The following is a 26,260-nucleotide window of genomic DNA, read 5'->3' on the forward strand; positions in this document are numbered from 1 at the left end:
GACTGGCCAGTGGGTCTCGTAGCTGCCAAAAAATACACTTCTCAAAAGTATTTACCTGATACTGGTGACAAGTACTACCCAGTTTGGGGGTGGGGCGGGGGGAGATGAAATCTCTCTGCTGCCCTCAACAAGGAACCTATATCCCCAAACTACAATTCCCATAAGGCTGTGCCCAGATGGTCCGCTCCGAGACCGGAAGTGGCCCGGGGCTTTTTCAGGGATCAGAAAAAGTAGAAGAGGATTCTTCCTCAGTCTTGGGCTACGTTTCTGCAGCAGCCGCTTTGGTCGTCTCTGGGTGGGGTAGGCTCCCCCTCCCCGGCCCCCCCTTCCCTCAACCTCTGCTCCCTGTCAGGCGTCCACTCTTGTGAGCTCTCCGCCAGGCCCTGCGTCTGCGCTGAGTCACGGTGGGTGTCCCAGCGGGGCGGGTGCGCATGCGCTGGGATGTGAGGTCGGAGGCGCCCCCCGAAGCCGAAGTGAGAGCTGGAGCCGCGGCCGCTGAGCCGCTCGGGGAATCCGGGCTGGGGCTTGACTTGGGGTCGGTTACGGCCAAGCCAGTGTGGTATGGGATGAAAAAAACTAAACAACCAAAGTTCTTGTCGTTGTGACGGTGTTCAAAGATAGTCCTTGGGAAGGGGGGGGGGGAGAAAAGGAGAAAAGGAACCCCATTTTAAACAACCTGGGACCGAGCAGAAGAGGGGGTTCTGAGGCCTAGAAATAGGCCCCAGCTTTTGTCAAGTCCTGGAGGGAAGAGGTTAACTGGCCGGGGGAGGGGCAGAGGGGAGGGGGAGGTGGCCCCTCATCCCAGGCGCCCTTCAAATTCTTTAAGTCCCCTTCTTGGTTTCAGACATCAAGAAAAAAAAAGGAAAACATGCAAAGAAAGGATCCCTCTGGATAAACTGTGGCCCCCGGAAACTACTGTAAGTGCCTACTGTGTATCAGGCACTGTGCTAGAGAGAACAAAGAAAAGCAAAACATTGCCCTTTTCCTCCCAATAGGCAAAATGTGAAAGACTTTATTATTAATCGTCCCTCCCCCATCTCCCAACCTTGTTGTTCAGCCTAAAGTAACTAATTCACGATGGGAGATGCTATTCTGTATATGAACTCGGGATATTGTTTAGTGTAAGGTTGTACAAAGAAAGAACAATGTGGGAAGTTTTACTGGATAAGTAGAAATTGTAAAGAAGGTATGGCAGGAACTGCACATTATCTAATCTAGCTTTATTGCAGATACCTTCCAAAAAGTTTTAATCTGATGGGGGAAAGAAAGGAGAAAAGGTACTACTTTTAAAGCATCAGGGGGAAAAGCCTTTGGTAATTAATATTATAGCCAGAAAAAAAAAAATCATTTCATAATATAGGAATTATCTCTTAATTTCCTTTTTTGGTCAGTTTTTTTTTTTACTCCTGATAGAGAGCCAGAAGTGAACAGGAAAAGTATGTAGTTATAAAATAAAGAAAATTATCATTTCCCCCTTTTAAATTCTCATTTCTCTTTGCCAAAACCTAAAAATTGGAAATCCTAGTTGTGGATTTCAAATACTAAAAAATCTCACCTCACTGCCCAAAATAATATTACACCAAACTGTTTAATATGTAACCAGATGAAGGTTAATTTTTTAGAAAACTTTTGTTGATTGTCTATGGTGTAAGAGATGTACTTGACCCCAAGGGGAATAAGTGAAAAATAAGTTTTAACATCTACTTGAGAAACTTTATAGGCATTAAAATGAGAAGACATTTACAAAATTGCATTTCAGAAATGTAAGTGGATACATAAATGTTGAAATGGAAAGTAGTGTGGTTAAGTCAGGAAGAAATAGCATTGAATCAAGAGAGGTTTGGGATCTGATTTCAAGCACTGACCACCCATGACATGATTGACAGAAAAGTTATTTATGGCTTGAGCCTCAGCTTGCTGGCCTCTAAAATAGGGATAGACATTTTCTGTTGAACTTAATTCACAAGATTTTTGTAAAGTTGAAGTGAAATAAGATATATAATGCATGAATCATAAAAGTATAATACAGTTTTATTATTATTTCTAGAGAGGAAGTATGGTATTGTTAAAAGAATTCTGGACTTTGAGTCATGAGATACCCAAGTTCAAATGTCCACTTTCTTGTTACTAGCTAAGCAACCACACAAAGCCACTTGATCTCTTAAGTTAGTTTCCTTATTTGTACAATGGTGATAATATTTGCGGTGTCTCTTAAGATTGTAGTGAGAAGTGTGCTTTGTAACCCTAAAGTGTTATTTAAATGCTAAATATTACTGAGATATAAAGGAATGATCAAGGTTGAGATGGGATAGTCAACTAAGACTTTTTGGACAAAGTGATTTCTGAACTTGAAGAGATATGAAGCTAGAATTGCATACTCAGAGTTAAGAGGACCTCCAGTGGCCATCTATCTGCTACATCCCATACCTGAAAAAGAATCCCTTTGACATTTCTGTCAAGTGATCAAGCTTTTCTTTGGAGACCTTTAATGAGGGGGAATATGCTATGTCCTGTTCCATTTTTAGACAGCTTAATTCTAATTTGCCTAGAGAGAATTTTGAGATAATAACTTATGCAAAGACAGCTATTAGAACAATTTATGCAAACAATACTAAAAAGAATAACTTATTTGGAAAAAATATATGAAATTAGAAAGGTAAGATAATATTGTTAAATGGATACCCTTCAATGAAAAAAAGGTGGAAGTTATATTTTATATTAAAGACAATAGGGAACCACATTTTTCAAGATATCATAAAAACACATTGCTTTACACATCTCTTAAATACTTTATTTATTAATTTTCTTGAAAATTACTCAGGCATTTCTGTAGAAATGTGACAGCATGGGAACAATGGCCAAAATTGAGGAAGCAGTAACGAGAGAACCAAAAGTATCCAAAAAATTAGGATAGTACTCTTTAAAGCAGAGTTTTCCAGAATTAGAAATAGTTGAGATTTGTTTTTGCTGCCTTACATAATTTTTCAATATTATAACCAAAACCCCCTAACAGCACAAACAAAATGGAAGCCTAACAAACTGTAGGTGATTATTCGAGACATTTTTGATGCTTGGGGACATCAGGTTTTCTGTCAGTCTACCATCACCATATTCTTATATAAAAACTATCTACCTATAATATTGTTTGAGGCCAGTTAAAATTAACTGCCTAAAAATACAGTTCCTGATTTATAAATGGATCATACTCCAAATGTCTTTCAGTTGAGAAATAGGACTCCATCTCCACATGCTGCCATTAAAATAATATTGATTATAGTAATAGTATAGTATAATAACTCACATTTATATAGTCCTTTAGGTATATAAATGATACCTTTCCCAAAAGGCCCCATTTAGCCTAGCTATTTCTGAAATTTAGATAGTATAAACTTAGCAATAGAGTATTGGATTCAGATCCTCTCCAATTAAAGGTGTGTATGACACTGGAAAACTGTGGCTCTGGCAACTACCAATCCTCATTTTCAAAATTATAAATAGGTTGCTTTGCTTTAATGGAAGGAATTCCCTCAGGAGAGTTACATGGACAAAATGAGAGATTCTTCATATAATTATCCAAAGCTTCTTTTGACCCTGCTATGCCTTCAGACGATCAGCATATATCTTCCCTTTACTGCTAAACATGAAGGAAAAAAGCCTTCTGCACTAGCTGTCTGTTTCCTCACTTCTAATTCATAAGAGATTTTTCTGCAGGTTATCTGTGATCCAGTTGCTACATTCATTGGCCTTTTTCTTCATTGCTCTCCTTGTCTTATTTGTACCCTTTGTCATTGGGGACCATCCTTTCCTCCGAGGTTTTCATGGCTCATCTCTCTATGTGGTCCTCAGGATCATCATTTATCTACATATCCTGTGTATAGATGTCCTCCTGCCCTTTGCCCTGAGCCCTTCTCTCTCTCTCTTAAATTCCTTGATCTTATCAGCTCCCCTGGGTTCAATTATATCAGGGCTCAAGTCTTGCTTCTTGACAAATAATGGTCATCTCTTAACCACTTTGTTTCACAGAGAACTCTAAATTGAAGGTGCCCGGTCACCTGCATTGTCAGAGGAAGTTCTTTATGAGGAGGGACCCCTCTACCCTGAAATTACAAGTCTAGTCCAAAACAAACCTGTAATGCAGATGCCTTTCACAAGGCTCCTACCCTAGGGCAGGCCCTTATCCTTACCCATACTCTCTGTTTTAAACAATCTCTCCCTGACCAGCCTATCGTCCACACAGCTATGAAAGTGGTATTCTGTAGGCACAATGTGACCAGGTCTCTGCCCTGATCAAAAAGCTCCAGTGGCTCCCTTCTAGGAAAGAATACAAACTCAACTTAATATGGCCTAAACTCTAAAGATTGATTTTCAATTTCTCCTAGCCTTGAGGGCAAAAGCTCCTCCAAATGAACATTTATGTGGAAATTCTTGGTCTTTGTTATTGTGGAGAAAGGAAAGGGCCTGCACACAGCACACAACTTAGTATGTCCATGAGATGTTGTAGTTCAGCACTCAGTACAGTCCCAACATTTTTTCATAATTCCCCCCTTGCCCAGCAGCCCAATGGGAGCACTTTCTCCCTCCCCATTGTGGGGGTAGGGAGGGCAGGGGCACAGCACTCCTTCTAAAAGATTCCCCATTACTGAACTAGGGTCATACAGCCTTTATGTGTTAGAGATAGAACTTATATCCATTTCTTCCAAACTCTGAATTCAGTCTTACTCTCAAGTCATTGTACTATGCTGCCTCTTTTGAGTTTAGATGATGTTTTATAATTCACGTTTGTATGTTATTATATGTCTTAGAACAACTAGATTCTATTATCCTATTTTTGCAAATGAGGAAAGAAATGTTCAGAGGTCAATTTGCATCTTTATTAAGTCATAAAAAGTATAAAGAGAAAGACCAATACCAACAACTCAGTAGTGAATACTGTGTTGTTATAATGACCAAACTATTCAGATAAAAGAGAGATGAGGCTGCATCCCCCAGTCTTCCTTGTAGAGGTCAGGAATTATGGATGTGGAACAGCTGATGTACTGTCAGAAATTATTGATGTATTGATTAATTTTGTGGAATGTTTTCTCTCTCTCTTAATATTTTGTTACAAGAGCTCCATTGGTGGATGGAGGAGAAAATATATTGGAAAATGAAGATGATATAAAAATAAAATATACCCACAAATTATTTTAAAATTTCCAAAGTATGAAAATCAAATCTCTTTTTACATAAATTAGAGACTAGCGACAATTTTCTTTTTAATTAAAAAAATTGGTATTTAAAAATGTGATATTTTATGAGCTCCAGAATTTGGAATCTTTATACTTGAGGTGTTCAATACTATATACTGACACAACTGTAAAGCAAAGAATTTCTCATTAACAGGAGGATGAACCTTGCAACTTTAGAAGTTTTTCTAAATAGATCCCTCTGAATAGAACACTTTAGACAGTAGTGACCTTGTTTCTTATAAAATATTTTTTGGGGTCACTTAGGTTCCCTCTGTATTCCTTCCCCCTTTTTTTTGCCAGAGAATTCTCTCTTAAAAGAATTTAAAAAGAAAAATGGAAAGGAAAAGAAATGAGCAAATCACATCAATACATTGAAAAAATTCATCACATGCCATCGCATGCCACACAAGTCCTTTAGTACATCTTTACATAGTCCAGCAAAACAGAATCCATGTCAAAACTGTCTGTCTCTTTCTGCATTTTATGTTCATCCCCTCGCTATATCAGGAGATTACTATTTTCATTCTTTTAGACTTGTGGTTTATCTTGGCATTGATTAAAGTTCTAAAATTTCAGGGTTAATTTTTTCTATAGTACTGTTATTATTATATAAATTATCTCCTAAACCCCGCCTCAACCCCTGCAAAGGAATAAGGGAAGGTATCTTCTCATAACTTGTCTTTATGTCCAATGTATTCATTATAATTTTGTCACATTCATTTCATGTTTTGTGACTTTTTTCTATTTTGTTGTAGTCATTGCATATATTGTTTTCCTGCCTCTGTTTTTGCATCAGTTGAAGTAATCTATCTATGCTCCTCTGAGTTCATCATTCTTGATAGCACAGTAATATTCCCTTACATGCCACAGTTTTGTTTAGTTATTTTACAATCAATGGGCAGCTACTTTGCTGCCAACACTTTACTACTCCCCCAAAATTGCTGTTTCGTGTATGTGGAGCTCTGTTTTTTGTTAACGGAGAATATGCCTTGGAGTGGAATTCAGAGCCAATAGAAAGCGATATTAAATTTATCCACTTCATTCTCATAATTCCAAATTCCTTTCCAGAATGGTCGGACTAATTTACATCTCTACTAATTATTAATTAGTGAACCTATCTTTCCAAACTCCCTTCAGCATTGACCATTCCCATCTTTATCCATTTTCTGGTTGTGCTATGAAACCTCAAAGTTATTTTGATTTTGTATTTTTGTTATACGTGACTCAGAATATTCTTTCAAGTGGTTATGAATAGTGTCATTGTTCTTTTGAGAATTGTTTATTGATATCCTTTGACCAGTTGTCTTTTGGAAAATGACATTTGGTCTTAGATATATTATTGTTGTCTATAAATCTTGCATACTAAACTTTTACAAGACATATTTGACATGAAGATTTTTTCCCTACACTGCTTCCGTTCTTGTGTGCAAAAAGCTTTTTGATCAAAATTATTCATTTTACCTTCTATAATTGCTTTTCTTATTTAGTTAAAAATTTACCCCTTTTCATAGCTATAAAAGTATGTGATTTACTTCACTTATTTTTTTTATAGTATCTTTGTTATTATTCAGGTCACATATCCATTTTGAATTATTGTGGGAATAGATTACAATGGTGTTGGTCTAAGCCTAATTTTTCTAAACTGCTTTTCAGTTTTCCTTGCAGTTGTTACCAATTAAGCAATTGTTTCTTAAGTTACTTATGTTTATTGAACACTGGGGTTATTGAGTTCATTCTTTCTGATTCTCTTTTATATCTATTCAATTAATTTTCTATTTTTTAAAACACTACCAAGTGGTTTTGATGATATAATGTAGTATATAATATATAATATGCTTTATAATATAGTTTGAGGTGTGAAATGCTAGTTCCCATTTGGTTCTGCCTTTTAAAAAATGTATTGGATATCCATTGATATCCTAACCCCTTCCTCCATTGAAATTAGATTAGGTTTTTTAATTTTTTAAAAAATTTAGAATATTTTTCAATGGTTACATGATTGATGATTCCTACCCACCTCCTGGAGCTAACAAGAAGTTCCACTGGGTTATACATGTGTCATTATTCAAAACCTATTTCCAGGTTATTCATATCTGTAATCTTTTAACATCAAAACCCTAATCATATCCATATTGAACTATGTGATCAATCATATATTTTTCTTCTGTATTTCTGTTCTCATAGATCTTTCTCTTGATGTGGATAGCGTTCTTTCTCATAAGTTTCTCTGGAATGTCCTGGGTCGTTGCATTGCTACTAGTAGAAAAATCCATTACATTTGATTGTGCCATAATGTATCAGTCTCTGTGTACGATGTTCTCCTGGTTCTGCTCCTTTCACTCTGCATCAATTCCTGGAGGTCTTTCCAGCTCACATGGAATTCCTCCATTTCTTTATTCCTTTCAGCACAATATATCAGATAACACAATTTGTGCAGCCATTCCTCAATTGATGGACATCCCCTCAATTTTCCAATTTTTTGCTACTACAAAGAGCACAGCTATAAATATTTTTTACAAGTCTTTTTCCTTATTATCTCTTTGGTGTACAAACCCAGCATTGGTATAGCTGATTCAAAGTGCATGCATTCTTTTAAAGCACTTTGAGCATAGTTCCAAATTGCCCTCCAGAATGGTTGGACCAATTCACAACTCTACCAGCAGTGTATTAGTGTCCCAATTTTGCTACAACCCCTCCAACATTTATCACTTTCCTTTGCTGCCATATTGGCCATTCTGCTAGGAGTAAGGTTGCACCTCAGAGTTGTTTTAATGTGCATTTCTCTAATCAGGTGTGATTTAGAACACTTTTTCATGTGCTTACTGTTAGGTTTGATTTCATTATGTGAAAACTGCCTATTCATGTTCCTTGACCACTTGTTAGTAGAGAAATGGCTTGATTTTTTTATAAATTTGACTTAGTCATTCACATACTTAGGAGATTAAACCTTTGTCAGAGAGTTTTGTTATAATAATAATATTCTTCCAGTTTGTTGCTTTCCTTCTAATTCTGGTTGCATTGGTTTTGTTTGTACAAAACCTTTTTAATTTTATATAATCAAAGTCATTTTACATTTTGTAATTGTTTCTATCTCTTCCTTGGTCTTAAATTCCTTCCTTTCCTACAGATATGACAGTTATACTATTATTCTATGTTCACCTAATTTATTTATGATTTCACTCTTTCTATTTAAGTTATTTATCCATTTTAAATTCATCTTGGTATAGGATATAAGATGTGATCCAAACCTAATTTTTCTGATAGTTTTCCAATTTTCCCAACAGTTTTTGTCAAATAGTGAGTTCATGTCCCAAAAGCTAGAATCTTTGGGTTTATTCAAACACTAGCTTGCTGAGGTCATTTTCCATTGATCTACCCTTCTGTCTCTTATCCAGTACCATATTGTTTTTATGACCACTGCTTTAAAGTGCAATTTAAGATCTAGTACTGCTAGGCCCTCCTCCTTCACATTTTTTTTCATTATTTCCCTTGCTATTCTTGATCTCATATTCTTCCAGATGAACTTTGCTATACTTTTTTCTAATTATTTTATTTTTTTAAAACCCTATTTATTATTGTGAGGAATGGCCCTTCTATTCCTGTGCTTTCTGGGTGTTGTATTTTGTCAAAAACTTTTTCCTGCATCTATTGAGATAATCTTGTGATTTCTCTTGATTTGATTATTGTTGTGGTCAGTTTTATGGATAGTTTTACTAATATTAAACCATTTTTGTATCCCTGGTATAAATCCTCCCTGGGCATAGTGGATAATCCTTGTGATAACTTTCTGTAGGCTTTTTGCTAGTGTTTTCTTTAAGATTTTTCCATCTATATTCATTAAAGAGATTGATCTATAGTTTTCTTTCTCTGTTTTTGTGCTACCCGGCTTTGGAATCAATACCATATTTGTATCATAAAGAGAATTTGGTAAGACTCCTTCTTTGGTTATTTTGTCATAAATTTGTATAGTATTGGGATCAGTTGTTCTTTAAATGTTTGATAGAATTCACTTGTGAATCCATCTGGCCCTGGGGATTTTTTCTTAGGAAGTTCCTTGATGGTTTGTTCAACTTCGTTTTCTGAGATGGGAGTACTTAAGTATTCTATTTCCTCCTTTGTTAATCTAGGCAATTTATATTTTTGTAAATATTCACCCATTTCACCTAGATTGTCATATTTATTGCCATATATTTGGGCAAAATACTTCTTAATAATTACCTTAATTTCCTCTTCATTAGAGGCGAAATAACCCTTTTCATCTTGATACTGTTAATTTGATTCTCTTCTTTCTTTTTTGATTAACCAGTACTTTATTTGTTTTTTCGTAGTACCAGCTCCTAGTCTTATTTATTAGTTTAATAGTTCTTTTACTTTCGATTTTATTAATTTCTCCTTTAATTTTTAGGATTTCCAATTAGTTTTTATCTGGAGATTTCGAATTTGTTCTTTTTCTGATTTTTAAAGTTGTAAACCCAATTCATTGATCTTTTCCCTCTCAGTTTTGTAGCTATAGGCAATCAGAGATAGAAATTCCCCCCCCGCCCCGCCCCCCGAGTACTGCTTTGGCTGTGTCCCATAGGTTTTGATATGATGTCTTCTCATTGTCATTCTCTTTAATGAAGTCTGTAACTGTTTCTATGATCACCAGTTTTGAAGAATTAGATTATTTAATTTATAATTAAATTTAAATTTGCATTTCCATGGAACTTTGTTAATTAAAATGTTTATCACATTATAATCTGAAAAAGTGGCCTTTATTATTTCTGTTTTTCTGAATTTGTTTGCAATATTTTCATACCCTAGTACATGGTTGATCTTTGTATATGTACCATGTACTGCTGAGAAGGTATATTCCTTTTTATTTCTATTCAATTTTCTCCAGATATCTATTAACTCTAATTTTTCTAGCATTTCATTCACTTCTTTCACTTCTTTCTTATTTATTTTTCAGTTTGATTTATTTAGTTCTGAAAGGGGAAGTTGAGATCCCACATTAATATGGTCTTACTATCTATTTCCTCTTTGAGCTCCTTTAATTTTTCCTTTAGAAATCTAGATGCTATGCCATTTGGTGCATAAATGGTTAGTAATGATATTACTTCGTTGTTTATAGTACCTTTTAACAGAATATCATTTCCTTCTTTATCTCTTTTTAATCAGCTCAATTTCTACCTTAGCCTTGTCTAATATCATGATTGCTATTCCTGCTTTCTTTACTTTAGATGACACATAATAAATTTTGCTCCAGCCTTTTACCTTGAATCTGTGTGTGTCACCCTGCCTCAAATGTGTTTCTTCTAAACAATCTATAGTAAGATTCTGGTTTTTAATCCACTCTGCTATCTGCTTCCATTTAATGAGTGAGTTCATCCCATTCACATTCAGCATTGTGATTACTTTGTATTGCCTTTCATAGCATACTTCTCTGTGGGGTAAGATAGGATTCTATACCCCACTGAATAGGGTAAGAGAATTCTATACCCCACTTAATATACTTGTTTTACCCTCTCTCAGCCCTTTATGATGAGAGTAAAGTTTAAGCATTGCCTGTCACCATCCTTATCCTCCCCTCCCTAATAAATTTTCTTGCCTCTTTATGTTATATAATTTACCCTATTCTATCTCTCCCTTCCCTTTTCTCGCAGTGCAACCCTCTCTGCCCTTCATTGATTTTTTTACATATCATTCATATGCATACATATTATATCATACATATATATTGTTCCATATATCACAATTGCATATAGATCATATTATCATAATCAGTTTACTTCTCTACCCTCTTTCTCAGTAAATTCCTTCTATCTTCTCTACTACTATGAGTAATTTTTGAGAATTACAGAAATCCTCTTTCCATGTAGACATATGAATATTTTGACCTTAATGAGTCCATTAAATTTTCTCTTTTCTTATTTACCTTTTTAGGCTACTCTTGTGTTTCGTGTTTGGACTTGAATTTTTTTTTTCTTTAGGTCTGGCTTATTCCTCAGGAATGCTTGGAAATCTTCTATATATATTTTTTTAAATAAACCCTTACCTTCCATCTTAGAATGAATACCAACTATTGGTTCCAAGGCAGAAGAGTGGTAAGAGCTAGACAATGGGGGTTAAGTGACTTACCCAGGGTCACACAGCTAGGAAATGTCTGATGCCACATTTGAACCCAGGACCTCCTGTCTCTGGATCTGACTCTCAATCTACTGAGCCACCTAGCTGCCCCCTTCTATCTTATTACATGACCATTTTTCCCCCTGAAAGAATGTACTCAGTTTTACTGGATAGATGACCTTGATTTGTAAAGTTAAATCTTTTGCCTTCCTGAATATCATATTTCATGCCTTCTGATTCTTTAATGTAGAAACCACTAGGTCCTATGTAATCCTGATGGTAGCTCTATGGTGTTTGAATAATTTCTCTCTGGCTGTTTGAAGTATTTTTTCCCCTTGGCTTGGTGGCTCTTGGATTTAGCTATTATATTCCTTGAAGTTGTTTGTCATTTGAGAATTTCTTTTTGGAGGTGATCTGCACATTTTTCAATTTAAATTTTATTTTCTTGTTTGAGGATCTCTGCAATTATCTTTGATAATTTCTTGTAATATGATATCCAAGGTTTTTTCCTGATTGTGGCTTTCAGGTAGTCCAATAATTCTCAAATTGCCTCTCCCAGATCTGTTTTCTAGGTCAGTTGTTTTTTCAATAACATGTTTCATGTTTTCCTATTTTTTTCATTCCTCTGATTCTGCTTTATTGTTTCTTTATTTCTCATGAAATCATTAGTTTCTAGATGGTCAATTCTTATTTTTAAGGCTTGATTTTCCTCTGTCAGTTTTTGGTTCTTTTTCAATTGACCCATTTTTTTCTTGCATTACTTTCATTTCTTCTTGCATCACTTTCCTTTCTCCTTGCATCAGTTTCATTTCTCTTTCCCATTTTTCCTCTGCCTCTCTTAATTGGTTTTGAAGTCCTTTTTGAGTTCTTCCAGAATCTGTGTCCAATCCATATTTTTCTTTGAACTTTGGGTATGTTTCCTCTGCTTTCACTGTCCCCTTCTGTGTCTGTACTTTGCTCTGTCTTTATAAAAATTCTTTAGAGTTAGGTGCCCATCTAATTATAGGTAGTCTTTGGGGGATGATGTGATGGTCTGAGGACTGAGAGCTCTGCAAGCCCATTCCCCTTGCTGATTCAATTAGCCCTTGTGATGCTGATTGCTTAAAGCCTTGCCTCAAGTTTATGTGTAAGCTTTTGATCTTACTCTGATCTTCATCAGACTGACCAAATTCTAGCTTTAGGCTTTGTCTCAAGTTTTTGGTTTCATTGTGTACTTCCATCAGGCACACCCTTGATTGTCCTATCTTGGTACTCCACTCTGAATTTTAGGCAGAAAGATCAGTACTTAGTTCTTAGTGCTATCATCCACCCCAAAATGTGAATGAAATCCTTGTCCTAAGCCAGTGATGGGCAACTTTTTGAGCTTGGTGTGTCAAAATTTGCCAAAAAAAAGAGCATAACTCAGGTGGTAATGGCTGCCAGTAAGGTAAAAGGATAGAGATGCCCCTTTTGAGAGGCTATTTTTGAAAATTGGGGTTCCCAAGAAATGGGCCAACTAATATAGTCTGAGGGGATGTCTTCTCTATTGATTGATTTTGAAGATACCCCAGAGCAGGTAACACGGACCCCCCTGAGGGACAAGCCTCCTCCGAACCAAGATCTCCTGGCAGGGGTCCAATAAGGACCGTTTATGGTTGAAAGGCTGTCCTTGGGTTCAGTTCCCTCTATGTTCACCTGAAATGATAGTCCTCTTATCTGACTGAGATTTTATTAAATAAAGATGAATTTTAATAACAAGTTTGGATTTGGGAGGTATCAGGGAAAGGGAATCAGGATTTCCTTAGATTGGGTTTGAGTCTCTCTCAGCTTTTGAGCTGAGGCCAGGCCTTGCAGGCTGGTGGAGGGTTTCTTTTATTCCTGTCTATGCTATATCCATGCTAGCTTTCTTAAGTTCAAAGTCTTTAGCAACAGATCACAAGAGGAAGAAAAGGTTCTGACTTTCAGAGCTGGTTGGGCCTGTCTCTTCAGGCAGACAGCCTAAAGATTGGCCTTACAGTTCATACCCCTTAAATCCTTTTGTTCAATGACACAATCACAGGAATCCAGGTAGAGCACACAGTTGGGAAAATCAGGAATGGAGGAACTTCTATACCAAGACAGGGAGAGAAAGCTCCTTCCAGTCTGCGGGTCAGGAAAGAGAGAGTCCCATGAGTCCAACTACCACTCCCAGTTGCCCCTCCCCCCACCAACTGTCATTCTTGTCAATATCTTCTGTCTAACATTCCAACTGCTGTTTGTTCCACCTGAGCAGCAGAAAGTCCAAAACTTGCTTCAGTTTTTCTTTCCAGTTCTTTCACTCCTATATTCATTTTGTGGTGATATTTTAAACTTGGTTGGGGAGGATTCTCATGGTGGCATAGAGCTGCTAAGGATTACTGCATCATCTTGGCTCTACCCCCAGAACTCCTTGATTAGTTCTTTTTTTTCTTAAAGGTTATTTAGACTTTCTTAGTTGGCTGAGAGAACTAAGGGCTCAGACTGTTGATATCATTGATACCACTTTCTCCTGGCCTGAATACAAGGCAGGGAGGAGAAGCTTCCAAGGCACTCTAATTTTGGTTTGTGGTAAATAGTGAGCAACTTGGGCAAAGGAGCTTCATTCAGCTGAATTAACTTCAGATGTCCTCATTGCCTGACCTTGTTCATATCTTTCTGCTTTGGCTAAGTAAATCTCTCTTTGTTACTATTGAATAACCTAATGATCTTATTTTGTCCACTGACAAAACCTAAATTATCTAGCTATTGGCCTGAATTTAGGTCTAACCTAGAACATCTTGTTTATCGCCAACATGTTTATCCGTGCTCTAGTAAGAAGTTCTGGGAAGGACCTTAATAATCATCTGGCCCAACTTTTTCTATTTTGTAGATGAAGAAACTGAGGCCCACAGGGTGCTAAATGACTTTCCTCAAATCACATTTAATGACAGAGTTGAAAACAGAACCAACATTCTCTGTCTTTGTATTCTCTATTCTTCCCATTACACCATAGCTTGAAAATTAAGTTTAAAACAATAATAACTATTTCTGTCTCATGTATTGGCAATTGTAGTTCTTCTACAATTTATTCTTACTTAATCTTTGAGAACCGAGGTAGCCCAATCACCTTGTAGCCAACTGACCCTCTGTGAACTGTACTAGATTGGTTCTCAAATAATAGAAAGTCAGTTATCAGACTCATAACTCAAAACCTTTCTGCCTTGGTCAGATCCACCTAATATCCTGAACTCCATTGCTAAAGCCTTTGAGAACCAACGTGTAGTGCTGTGATAGAAGGAAGTATCAAATTAAGACTTCTATTATAATAATTATAATTTATAAGAATAATTTTTATATGTAGTGCCTTTTTTTTTAACCCTTACCTTCCATCTTGGAATCAACACTGTGTATTGGCTCCAAGGCAGAAGAGTGGTAAGGGCTAGGCCATGGGGGTCAAGTGACTTGCCCAGGGTCACCCAGCTGGGAAGTGTCTGAGGCCAGATTTGAACCTAGGACCTCCCGTCTCCAGGCCTGGCTCTCAATTCACTGAGCAACTCAACTGCCCCCTGTAGTGCCTTTTTTTAAGGGTTACACTATACTCAGAATTTTGTGAGGTATAGATAGTGCAAGTATTTATTTTCATCTTACAAATGAAAAAACGGATGTTTAACAAGTCTAAGTAAATTGTAGTACAGTCATCCCTTGCTATACTGCGATTCACTTATCACAGCTTCACTGTATCACGGGTTTTTTTAAAGTGTATATCTAATTCTGTATCACAGAGTTTTTGCTAGATCACAGGATTTTGCAGATAATGCTGTACAACAATGGAAATGCAGTATGCCACTACTGCTCGTGCAGGTTTGCCAGTGTGAGATTGTACACACACACTATTGGCTGATGGAATGAAAAGGGATCACCTACAGCACTGTGTTCTGTATCCTGGGAGCTGATTGGCTCAGTGACTGTGCATCCGTCTGTTTGCTCTCCCACACTGTACCCGTATGTTCAGTCTCTCTCGTTGTCCACTTCACATTGACCTCTGATCGCTGAGCAAAGTGTTGCTTTGAAGTGTTGTGTTTTTGTGAAGTTTTCATAAAAGTTTGAATTTATTTCAAGTCCTATGCCACCCCAATGTCATGCGCCTTCTAGGGCCCAAGCTCCAGAGGGGATGCTTGCCATCGAAGAATAACAAAATAAATCTGTAATGCCTCCATCGTATGTGGCTTTTATCTATTGTGGGGGTCTCTGGAACATAAGTCCAGCGATAGGTGTGCAAGCTAGGATTCAAACCCAGGCCTCTCTTCTAAGTTCATGTCTTGTCCTCTCTCTGTGGCATCATAGTGCCTATCTAAAATGGACATTTGCCAAAAGGCTTCTACCTAGATGACTTGTGAATTGTTTTCCGGTGAAGTAGCCTTCATACAATCTTAGAATGTTAGTTATGAAAAGAAACTTGTAAGTCAGCATTGGTGAACGTTTTTGAGATCGCTTGCCTAAAGTACTACTTCAAGCTGTCTGTGAGCCCCTGCATTACCCCAGATAGTGGAGGGAGGCAATGCTTTCATTGGGCTTCTGGACAGAGGGGGGGGCCTACGAAAATGTCCTCAGGCACCACAGAGAGGGGGAATGGAGCAGCCTTCCCCATGCTGCCCTGGACCCATGCCATGATGTCATCAACACGGTTATTAGTTTTCTATTCCAACAACCTCCTTACTTTACAGAGGATTATATATATATATATATTTATTTATTTATTTATATGTATGTATATATATTATTTTTTTAAACTCTTACCTGCCATCTTGGAATCAATACTATGTTTTGGTTCCAAGGCAGAAGTGTAGTAAGGGCTAGGCAATGGGGGTCAAGTGACTTGCCCAGGGTCACCTAGCTGGGAAGTGTCTGAGGCCAAATTTGAACCCAGGACCTCCCATCTCTTGGCCTGGTTCTCAATCCACTGAGCCACCCATCTGCCCTGTACAGAAGAACATATTGAATGTCAGTAAAGTAACTTGCCCAAGGTCACATAACTAATTAAACAGCAAAACTGGGACCTACTGTGTGCATTGATGTCAATCTTTAAGGGATTCATTTGTAACTGGAGCTAGGCTTCTGCTCACCAAGGAATAAAATATTTTGGCTAAAAGGGAAGGGGGAAGGAAAAAGGAATAAACATTTTCTAGTAGCAGTTATATGCCATACACTGTGCTAAGTGCTTTTAAAAAAATATCTTACTTGATCCTCATAACAACCCTGCAATGTGGATGCTATTATTATCTCCATTTTAAAGTTGTGGAAACTGAGGCAAGCAAGTTAAAGACTTGTCTAGAGTCCCGTAGCTAGTACAACTATCTGAAGCTCTATTCAAATTCAGGGTGCCTGGCTCTGGGACCCGCACTAATACTCGTGTGCACTGACTACCTCTAAAAAGAAGGAAAAGAAATGCTCTCTTGACTCATCATTATGTGAGCAATCTAAATGCAAAACATATATCACAAAAGCACTGTATTTGTTAATCTGCCAGATTGCAATTATACATACTGATAAAGTGCTAAATAAATACCTCAGTGATTCAACTAAAATTCTCACTTTTAAAACATTTGAATATTAAGTCTTTTTCATGTTACTAGTTGATGTATAGGTGACTCATCGATTCATGATACAGCATATTTCATTTTAAAGGAGAGAATGGCATCTTCTAAAAGAAATCTCAGACAAGAATTGATTTCCCAGTTTCACTCTTCAGCTGCAGAAGGAAACATCAACAACTTGACAATAATCCTCAGTCAGTATCCATTTCTGATAAACGAAACTTCTGAAAATGGTTGGACTGCTCTAATGTACGCTGCAAGAAATGGGCATCCACGTGTTGTTCAGTTTCTGCTGGAAAGGGGGTAAGCATAGTAGGAAATACCGTATTGCGTTATAAAATAGATTGTAGCCATTTTCTTGTTAGAAACTAAGATATCCTATCCGTTTATTAATATAAAAACAGTTTTCTCATAACACTTTTAACAATTGCTGCTATATTACTGAAAAATAAAATCAAGAAATGTTTTAGTAGAATCATACTGAAAAAAACTTATACATCTAATAAAATAGTTCACATTTATACAGCATCTACCATGTGTAAAATGCTTAGCATTTTATAGTTATCTCATTTGAGTCACAAGAACCTTGGGAAGTAGGTACTATTATTATTCCCATTTTACAGATGAGAAAACTGAGGCATACATAGGTCAAATGACTTTCCCAGTCATAAGCTATAAATGGCTGAGGCCAGATCTGAGCCCAGCATTCTATGCACTGTGATATCATGCTGCATTCCAGTATAACTGAAGAATACTTTTGCCTTCTCTCAATTTTCAAGATATAGGACCCAAAGAAAAATACAACTAAAAAAAATGTTCTAGAATATGTGCCGGGATTTTCCAAATTTTCTGAGGCAATTTCTTTGGAACAATTTGTAATCAATCAACAGACTTTTTAAGTGCCTGATATGTGCTGGACATTTGTCAGCTACTAGGGATGCAAAGCTAAACATGAAAGCCCCTGTCTTCAACGGAGTAGAATAAGCAGCCAAGGGGGTTGTGGAGGAGGAGGAGGTGGTGCACGAACTTAGCTTTGAAGGAAACTGGAATGTGAGCAGTACAGGTAAGGGAGGACTAGGCAAGCGGGGTAGGTGATGTAAAGGTGCAGAGGTAGGAACTGGCATGTGGAGTTTATGTATAGCACTTGACAGTGATGAAGCAGACATAAATGACACACGCTCTCAGAAATCTGTGAAATTCAATTCTCTGGCAAATTATCGATGTGTATGTAGTATCTTAAAGTTGTGTTTGCGTGTTGGTGTTTAAAAATGCTCCACGTAAGCAGCTAGTCTCTAGTCATTGAATACATGTAGAAGGATAAGATGGACACGAAACCCTTTGTTCTTGATGAGTGGATTAGAATATTACACTGACCGTTTTCCTTCCCACCTCTTTCTCCCATCTGTAGGTGTGACAGGTCCATCGTCAATAATTCTAAGCAGACGGCACTGGATATCGCCACGTTCTGGGGCTACAAGCACGTAGCTACCTTGCTCTCCAAAGCCATGGGCACACAGAAGCCATTAATCGTGCTCAATAAGGTGGAGGAATTGGAGAATTATTTTAGCAGGACCCTCCTCGATAGGAAAAGCGAGAAAAGAACCAATTCCATGTGGCTGTCAATGAAACAAATCCATCCAGACACAGTGTACATCCTTTTCTCAGATCTCAGTCCGTTGGTTACTTTAAGCGGACAACAGCCAGAAGTGAGGCTTTGTCGCTTGGGCTACGTCCACATACAGGATTATTTAACAAATAATGATAAAGCCACCCTCATTTTTCTTGGAGTAGACCTTGGATCAAAAAGGGAACTTGTCAATGATAATATGGGGGAAGACACCAAAGAGAAGGATGAGGATGGGTGTATCGCTTGGTTTGCCCTTGGTATAGATGCCATCTCTGCCGAGGAGTTCAAACAAAGGCACGAAGATTGTTACTTCCTTCATCCTCCAATGCCTGCTCTCCTACAGTTGAAAGAGAAAGAAGCTGGTAAGAGGGAGGGGTACCTCATCATTGGGGTAATTCATCTGCTTCTTAAAAGAAAACGGGCTTAGCTTATTGTGCACCTCCCAGCAGGGCTTTCCCCTAAACCGTTTGCACCTTTGCCTGGCCTCCAACAGAAGAAAACCTCGATTAAACGGCTTCTTAAGTATTATGATTAGAGGAGAGAGGAATTCATTGAACTACAGAAGGTGTGCCTGGTTAGCTTCAGAGGGTTTAGTCACCAGCGTCCATGTTTTGCAAAGCTTATTCAGACGGGGGCGTTTGTAATCGGGAAACTATCTAGTAGAGCCCGTCCCATTCGGCTCGTGTTAGATAAAGGTATGATGGCCACGCCGCGTTTGCTGAAACGGCAAAGACCTCGTGCGATAGTTCTTTAGACTCTGGAGAGTGCCAGTGCCTTGACGGCAGGGCTGTGGAAAGGTTCTCCCGTATTAGGCCTACCTGAGGGTCTCCTTTTCTTCCATTATCAAGATTTGGAAAGAAGTTCTTTTCTATTAGATGAGAGAATGCAGACCCCAAAATGCCATTGTTTATATTAGCCACCGGAATTGTCTTGTCTTTGAGAAATAGCGTCTGATTCCCTGCCTGTGATCTTCTGTCTTTAAGGGGTCGTAGCTCAAGCACGATCTGTGCTTGCGTGGCACAGCCGATATAAGTTCTGCCCCACATGTGGAAGTGCAACCAAAATTGAGGAAGGGGGCTATAAAAGAGTGTGTTTAAATGAAGACTGCCCAAGCCTTCAAGGAGTTCACAACACGTCCTATCCAAGAGTTGGTAAGCCTTCCTTTTTGCATCAGCATTTCGAGTGCTCCCTTTTTCGCAGAGAACGAGGGATTGTGGCTATGAATATCACCGATGCTGCTCGACGTGATGAACGTATTGATCGATGGTGCTAGACTGCTGCTTTTCCCCCCTTGAATTTTTGTTACAAAACTTGGATTGGGCCAGGGAGAGATGGAGGGAAAAATAAGTGACGTAAAACGAAAATTATCAATAAAAATAAGCTTGAAAACACTTCGGCTAACTTCGGTTCCTATCAGAATGAGCCACTGCAGTTAGCCAAGTTTCCCTTGTTAGAACCATTGAATCCTAGACTGTTAGAACTGAAACAGACTTCAGAAACCATCTAGGCCAGCCTCCTCCTTTTATGGAGGACACTGAAACCCAGAAAGGTCCAATGACTTGGTGACGGTGACCCAGGCCGAGGGGGGCAGAAAGCCACGAGCCCAGGTACTCTCTGCTCCAACGGCGATGTTTGCCGCCAGCGTGTAGGACGTAAGAAGTCCTACCAGTAGTGTGTAGTCTGTTAGGAAGGGAAAGAGGAGGAGGATGAAGTGCCAAACGTTTATGTTGCCGTATGCAGGAAGACCTTCTGCGGAGGTGTGCACTTCTCCTCCAAAGTAAACAGGACACTGAACAGATCTTAACTTTTCTTATTCACCCTAGATGACCAATACAGACTTCCAGTTACTGTTCCAAAATAGGATGGCGTCATCTGGGCCTTGCTAATGTTTCTGTTGCTTGTATACTCCATGACTGCAGACTATTGAGCATTTTGAGTTTTATTATCTGAAACGGCACGGTGTGATGAATAGAGCTTTAGCCTTCAGATCAGGAAGGCCCGGTTTCAGGTACCTCCTCTGACACATACTGTCACAGTGACCCTAGGCAGGTCACGTAACTTGTCAGGGCACAGACAGCCCTCTAAGTTTCAAAGCCGTATCAACCCTGCAATAGTAGTACCTCTTCATATGGTGGTGCCTAGGACATCACAAATGTAGTCCCTATCCCTAGCCATCTCTTTTAGTAGTCCTACTTCTTTTGTTGTTGTCTAGTTGCCAGTGATTACTTCTTGCTTCTTTTCCCCAAGTTACTCCTTCCAGTCTGGTTTTGCCTTGGAAAGCAATTCAAAGCCTGTTATTATTATAAATAAAATGAAAAAAGACAAAAATATTTTTAAAACAAGTATTCTGCATGAGAACTTGAGTAAATGTGCATAAGTAAATGAATAAGCTTTAGGGAGTTCTTTAAATTTATTTATTTTGGCTTCTGAAAAACCTTTTTTTCCTTACTTCCTGGTTATTAGCTATAAGGTTTACTAAATGGTTGAGTTCTGGGACACAAGAGGTATGTTTTTATTTCCTTTTTTAGTACTTTTTAAGTTTCTTAAATGACTGAAGTAAAATTGACATCATGTTAGATTTCAAAGAATGCTTTCCCTTCACCAATGCACCTAATCTCTTGTCAATCTCTAAAGATCTCTATTTATCCATTAAGTCATATGTGCTAGAAACATTTTGTTTCTAGTAACTTTTAGCTTCTAGTGACTTCAGAAGCAGCATATGGGTAGACTTTTGGACTTGGAGTCAGGAATAAGTGAGCTTAAAAACCTCTTCTGCTAGTCACTAAAGTGACCATCGACAAACCTCTGGAACTCAGAGCTTATTTCTTCATCTGTAAAATGGGGATGATAATATTTCAGTATTGCATCAAGACTCCAGTAAGATAATATGAACTAAAGTTTTTACAGACTTTAAAGCGCAACATAGATGTCAGTGTCTGTTCTTGTCATTTTCTTACTCTACAAAGGCACTATTAAGTAACTCAGAAAATATCTTCCTAAACTTTCACTTTTTGATTCTAGATCCAGTAGTAATCATGCAAGTTCTTCATCCTGATGGGAACAAATGCCTTCTAGGTAGGCAGAAAAGATTCCCTCCTGGCATGTTTACGTGTCTTGCTGGATTCATCGAACCTGGTAAGACGTCTAGATAAAAGGTTTTTGGTTTTTTACAAGTATTTGTACTGTTTCGTGAGTTTCTTAAGCTCTGATTGTCACAAGCTAGGATATTTGACGTTTTTCTACATTTTAAGACTTACAACCACGGTATTTCAGTAAAATCTTTTCATTTATCTTCTCAGAAATTCTTTGTTCAAATTCATGTCTGTAAGTATTTGCATCTAGGAGATCTGTATTGAAAGAAAACATGCTTAGAGGGTTCCAAAGGCCCGCTATCTGGTTGTGAGGATGAGCTGAGCCCTTTTCAGGGCTTCAAGACGCTATAACAGACATGGCAGCCACTCTGATGGGCTGAGCCAGGTGGGGGGCCGTTGACAGCGGGATGCCCGCTCTGGGCACGTGCAGACTTCTCCTCGTAGGGTGGGTGGATGAGAAGGATGGATTCCATTGGCTGAAGCAGGTACCGTAAGCAGGCACTTAGAGTGGGAGACCCCTCAGGGAGAAGACACCAAAGCCTCCATTGTGCCCCGTAGTCAGCCCGGCTTCTGGCTTGCCAGTGGACTTTGATGCCTGAAGGAGAGGGAGGCCTGCGTCTGTGCAGCCCTGGCGTACCGAAGTCCACGTCAAGTGCAGTCAAGACCGTCGTCACGCTTCACAGATGCCTAACAGCCATCCCTCTTCTTCTGTTTTCATTTCTCAGTGGACACTCGTGTAGCTGCTCATCTCTGAGAGGGAAGTGGGCCAAACTGGATGATAAAAGAGTGTTCTTTGATGGCATGAGGTTTCTCAAGGGTGTGACATTAGAGAATATGCTAGCGAAAATGCCGGGAATGTCGTGATTTTCACTAGCAGTAATGTGGCGTTTCTAGCCATTGAGAGTACCCGTGTGTGTGTAGGTAGTAGACACATGTGTAGTCATTGTGAAAAGCGGATTTTATCACCGGGAAAGGAACGTTTTAATGTCCTGTGGTGGGTTGAGAGTCGCTCTTTGAACTCCAGTCAGTTGCAGACTTGTGTATCTGGACTAGCACTGACAGTGTAGACAACCTGCAAAGTGATTTCCTGTTCGGGGCCCCTCCAGGCGTTTTCCTCAGCTCCTTGTTCTCTGCCCGTGTCCTTAGGGGAGACGATAGAAGATGCTGTACGCAGAGAAGTAGAAGAGGAGAGCGGCGTCAAAGTGGGCAACGTCCAGTACATCTCTTGTCAGCCCTGGCCGATGCCCTCCTCCTTAATGATCGGCTGCTTGGCCGTGGCTTTGACTACCGAAATTAAAGTTGACAAGAACGAAATAGAGGACGCTCGCTGGTTCTCTAAGGAGCAGGTAGAGTCCGTGAATCCGCCTCTCTGTTCTCTCCGGGTTCGGGGGTGAAGTAGGCGGGGTCCTTGAAAGCAGGCTGACCGCGTGCCTGTGCTAAGACTCGGGGAGCCCCGACGACGCGTGTCTGTGCTAAGACTCGGGGAGGGAGCCCCAATGACGCGTGTCTGTGCTAAGACTCGGGGAGCCCCGACGACGCGTGTCTGTGCTAAGACTCGGGGAGCCCCGACGACACGTGTCTGTGCTAAGACACGGGGAGCCCCGACGACGCGTGTCTGTGCTAAGACTCGGGGAGCCCCGACGACGCGTGTCTGTGCTAAGACTCGGGGAGCCCCGACGACGCGTGTCTGTGCTAAGACTCGGGGAGCCCCGACGACGCGTGCCTGTGCTAAGACACGGGGAGCCCCGACGACGCGTGTCTGTGCTAAGACTCGGGGAGCCCCGACGACGCGTGTCTGTGCTAAGACTCGGGGAGCCCCGACGACGCGTGTCTGTGCTAAGACTCGGGGAGCCCCGACGACGCGTGTCTGTGCTAAGACTCGGGGAGCCCCGACGACGCGTGCCTGTGCTAAGACTCGGGGAGCCCCGACGACGCGTGCCTGTGCTAAGACACGGGGAGCCCCGACGACGCGTGTCTGTGCTAAGACTCGGGGAGCCCCGACGACGCGTGTCTGTGCTAAGACTCGGGGAGCCCCGACGACGTGTGCCTGTGCTAAGACACGGGGAGCCCCGACGACGCGTGTCTGTGTTAAGACTCGGGGAGCCCCGACGACGCGTGTCTGTGCTAAGACTCGGGGAGCCCCGACGACGCGTGTCTGTGCTAAGACTCGGGGAGCCCCGACGACGCGTGTCTGTGCTAAGACTCGGGGAGCCCCGACGACGTGTGCCTGTGCTAAGACTCGGGGAGCCCCGATGACGCGTGTCTGTGCTAAGACTCGGGGAGCCCCGACGACGTGTGCCTGTGCTAAGACTCGGGGAGCCCCGATGACGCGTGTCTGTGCTAAGACTCGGGGAGCCCCGACGTGTGCCTGTGCTAAGACTCGGGGAGCCCCGATGACGCGTGTCTGTGCTAAGACTCGGGGAGCCCCAACTATGCGTGTCTGTGCTAAGACTCGGGGAGCCCCGACGTGTGCCTGTGCTAAGACTCGGGGAGCCCCGATGACGCGTGTCTGTGCTAAGACTCGGGGAGCCCCAACTATGCGTGTCTGTGCTAAGACTCGGGGAGCCCCGACGCGTGTCTGTGTTAAGACTCGGGGAGGGAGCCCCGACTCCATTGTAGTTGTCAATGCACAAGGCAGGAGAAGGGTGTCCGCGGCCGGCTCGTCGTCTGACGTGCGGTGCAGTCGGCGCCTGTCCTGAGGGCGGCGACGGGCTCACTCTTGTGACGCCCTTCGCCGACGCCGCATCGAGGGTCTGCATTGAACAGGCTTGAGCCCGCCAGGGAGGGCCGGACGGAAGAGCTGCCCGGTCCCCGCACACTCCGCGTGCGCCTCGGCGCTCAGCGATTCCAGGCGTCCCTTACGTTAGGGCCTCGTCTTCCCAGGAGAGCCGCATTCGGAAGGGACCTTGTCAAAGTTCTCGTTCCAGAGCAGTGAAACGGGAGGAAGCGAGTGACTCCCTTCACCCTCGTCCCATGAGTAGCTCATGTAAAAACTCTATCCGAGGAAGCCCTGAATCTTTAGAATGATGAACCATTTTCCCTAGCGTTGTGGTTGAGAATAGTTCACCCTTCAGAGAAACGGAGAGGAGCTTAGAGCGCCTGGCCTGACCCTGGCCTGAGTTCAAATCCGGCCTCCAACACTGGTAGCTCTGTGGCCCTGCGCAAGCCACTTCACCCTTTCTGCCTCCCTTTTCTCGTCTGTAAAATGAACTGGAGAAGGGAGTGGCAAAGCGTCCCAGTCTCTTGGCCAAGCACATTCCAACCGGGTTGGGCGTGTTTCACACCCGCCACAACAAGATGAGCTGTCATTCCCCGAAGGCCATAGAACGGGCCCTGCTCCAGAAAGTGCCTCAGAGTGGGGAGGCTGTGGAGAGCCGCTTGGCCTCCGCTCTGAGGGCTCTGGCGACCCGATACCCCTCGTAAGGCCTATGAAAGCCTTCACCTGACAGCCTGCTTCTGTGGGGGTCCTCGGAAGCCGCTCTTCATAGCGCATTCCCTCGGACAGAGAGGGAGCCAGGCTTGCCCTTCCCCAGCCCTCACCTCCGGAGCCCTCTGGGCCCCCAAGCCCTGGCAGTGCTTTCAGATGCTCTCCTGGGAAACTGCCGGGGCCGCCTCCCGACTCTTGTCTCTGCGCCTGTCTTTCAGGTCATCGACGTGCTTTCCAAAGGAAACCAGCAGGCCTTCTTCGTGCCCCCGAGCAGGGCCATCGCGCACCAGCTCATCAAGTACTGGATCGGCATGAACTCCAACCTTTAGGCTTCAGTGCGTGCCGGCTGCCGGAGCCCGAGGCACGGCCGGTCGGGAGCGAGGCCGGCCTTGGCCTCCGCGTGGCACGGGCCGGCCTCGCTCCCCCGACGCGCGAGAACGCGGCTCTCCTCGGAGACGCGCCGGGGCTTTTAGGTCCCAAGAATAAAGATACGGAAGTTCCAAACCTCAATTCTGCTCTCGCTGCTCTAACCCTGGCTCTTGGCCTCAGACACACCCTTACATTGCATTCCGTTTCTTCCTCTGAGATGGTGTTCAGGGCCTCCGTGTAGCCCGCACTTCCTCTTTTTAACCTGGAGAGGCCTGGCAGCGTCCTCGTGGTTCCCTTCATTACTCAGCGGATTGCCCCCCCCGGCACGTGAAAATCCATTTTAATGGCAAAAGAGGCTATTCATGTGCTACCACTTGGGCTGAGCTAATCCAATGTCAGCCTTTTTACATCAGACGGAGCCTGACCGGCAACAGCCGGGGACGCCAGATGTCACGTCGTCCTCTGAGAAGACTCATCCGGAGGCGTCCTTGGGTGGGACAGAACTTGAAGCCTGGGACATCCCGGTGCCCAGAGGGGCGCCTCGTGCCAGCCTGGAAAGGGAAACTGAAAAGGCCGCAGAATAAGCTCCAAAAAGTGCCCGAACCTCAACAGGCGCAGTCCAGCTGCACTTAGAAGCACTCTGGAAGGGCACAGACACTAGTACAGGCTGGGGAGACTTCCTGGGGCGCCGGGACGGAAGAGGCAGCCGCGCGCTCGTATCAGCCCGAGGCCTCAAGAAGGGAGGCGGCCTGTCCGTGGCCCCACCCCTCAGTGACCTGTCCGCGGCCACACCCCTCAGTGACCTGTCCTTGGCCACACCCCTCAGTGACCTGTCCGTG

General features: G+C 41.6%; 1 protein-coding gene and 1 long non-coding RNA gene across 14 annotated transcripts in view; one reads left to right on the forward strand and one right to left on the reverse strand.

Moving 5' to 3' along the window:
• LOC103099043 (uncharacterized) overlaps positions 1-421 on the reverse strand; it is a 64,825-nt gene extending 64,404 nt beyond the window's left edge. For 2 of the 3 annotated variants that reach the window (XR_008917958.1, XR_001628454.2), the window contains exon 1: positions 337-421. This is a non-coding gene — a long non-coding RNA (uncharacterized LOC103099043). Of the gene's footprint in view, positions 1-55; positions 190-336 lie in introns of those variants that run through there. The other variant, XR_008917959.1, reaches the window with a different exon arrangement.
• NUDT12 (nudix hydrolase 12) lies at positions 167-25,562 on the forward strand. Of its 11 annotated transcripts, none has more exons than XM_056824959.1 (8): positions 167-300; positions 845-917; positions 16,957-17,209; positions 18,315-18,895; positions 19,517-19,684; positions 21,555-21,668; positions 22,772-22,971; positions 25,271-25,562. In XM_056824959.1, the coding sequence occupies exons 3-8, from the start codon at positions 17,004-17,006 to the stop codon at positions 25,379-25,381; spliced, it is 1,380 nt and encodes a 459-aa protein (XP_056680937.1). In that variant the 5' UTR covers positions 167-300; positions 845-917; positions 16,957-17,003; the 3' UTR covers positions 25,382-25,562. The 11 variants fall into 11 exon arrangements, with proteins under 11 accessions (XP_056680937.1, XP_016286775.1, XP_056680935.1 ...); XM_016431289.2 differs by having other exon boundaries at positions 173-300; positions 16,998-17,209; XM_056824956.1 differs by having other exon boundaries at positions 273-404.
• The last annotated feature ends 698 nt before the right edge of the window (positions 25,563-26,260 follow it).

Source organism: Monodelphis domestica, chromosome 3 (genome assembly GCF_027887165.1).
Source record: "Monodelphis domestica isolate mMonDom1 chromosome 3, mMonDom1.pri, whole genome shotgun sequence".
Taxonomy (NCBI): Eukaryota; Metazoa; Chordata; class Mammalia; order Didelphimorphia; family Didelphidae; genus Monodelphis; species Monodelphis domestica.

Coding starts and splice junctions, on each gene's coding strand:
- NUDT12 (XM_007486251.3), top strand. CDS start 432: ATGCGCTGGGATGTGAGGTCGGAGGCGCCCCCCGAAGCCGAAGTGAGA. Junction 17,210..18,314: donor CAGTTTCTGCTGGAAAGGGG/GTAAGCATAGTA, acceptor TCCCATCTGTAG/GTGTGACAGGTCCATCGTCA. Junction 18,896..19,516: donor GTTGAAAGAGAAAGAAGCTG/GTAAGAGGGAGG, acceptor TCTGTCTTTAAG/GGGTCGTAGCTCAAGCACGA.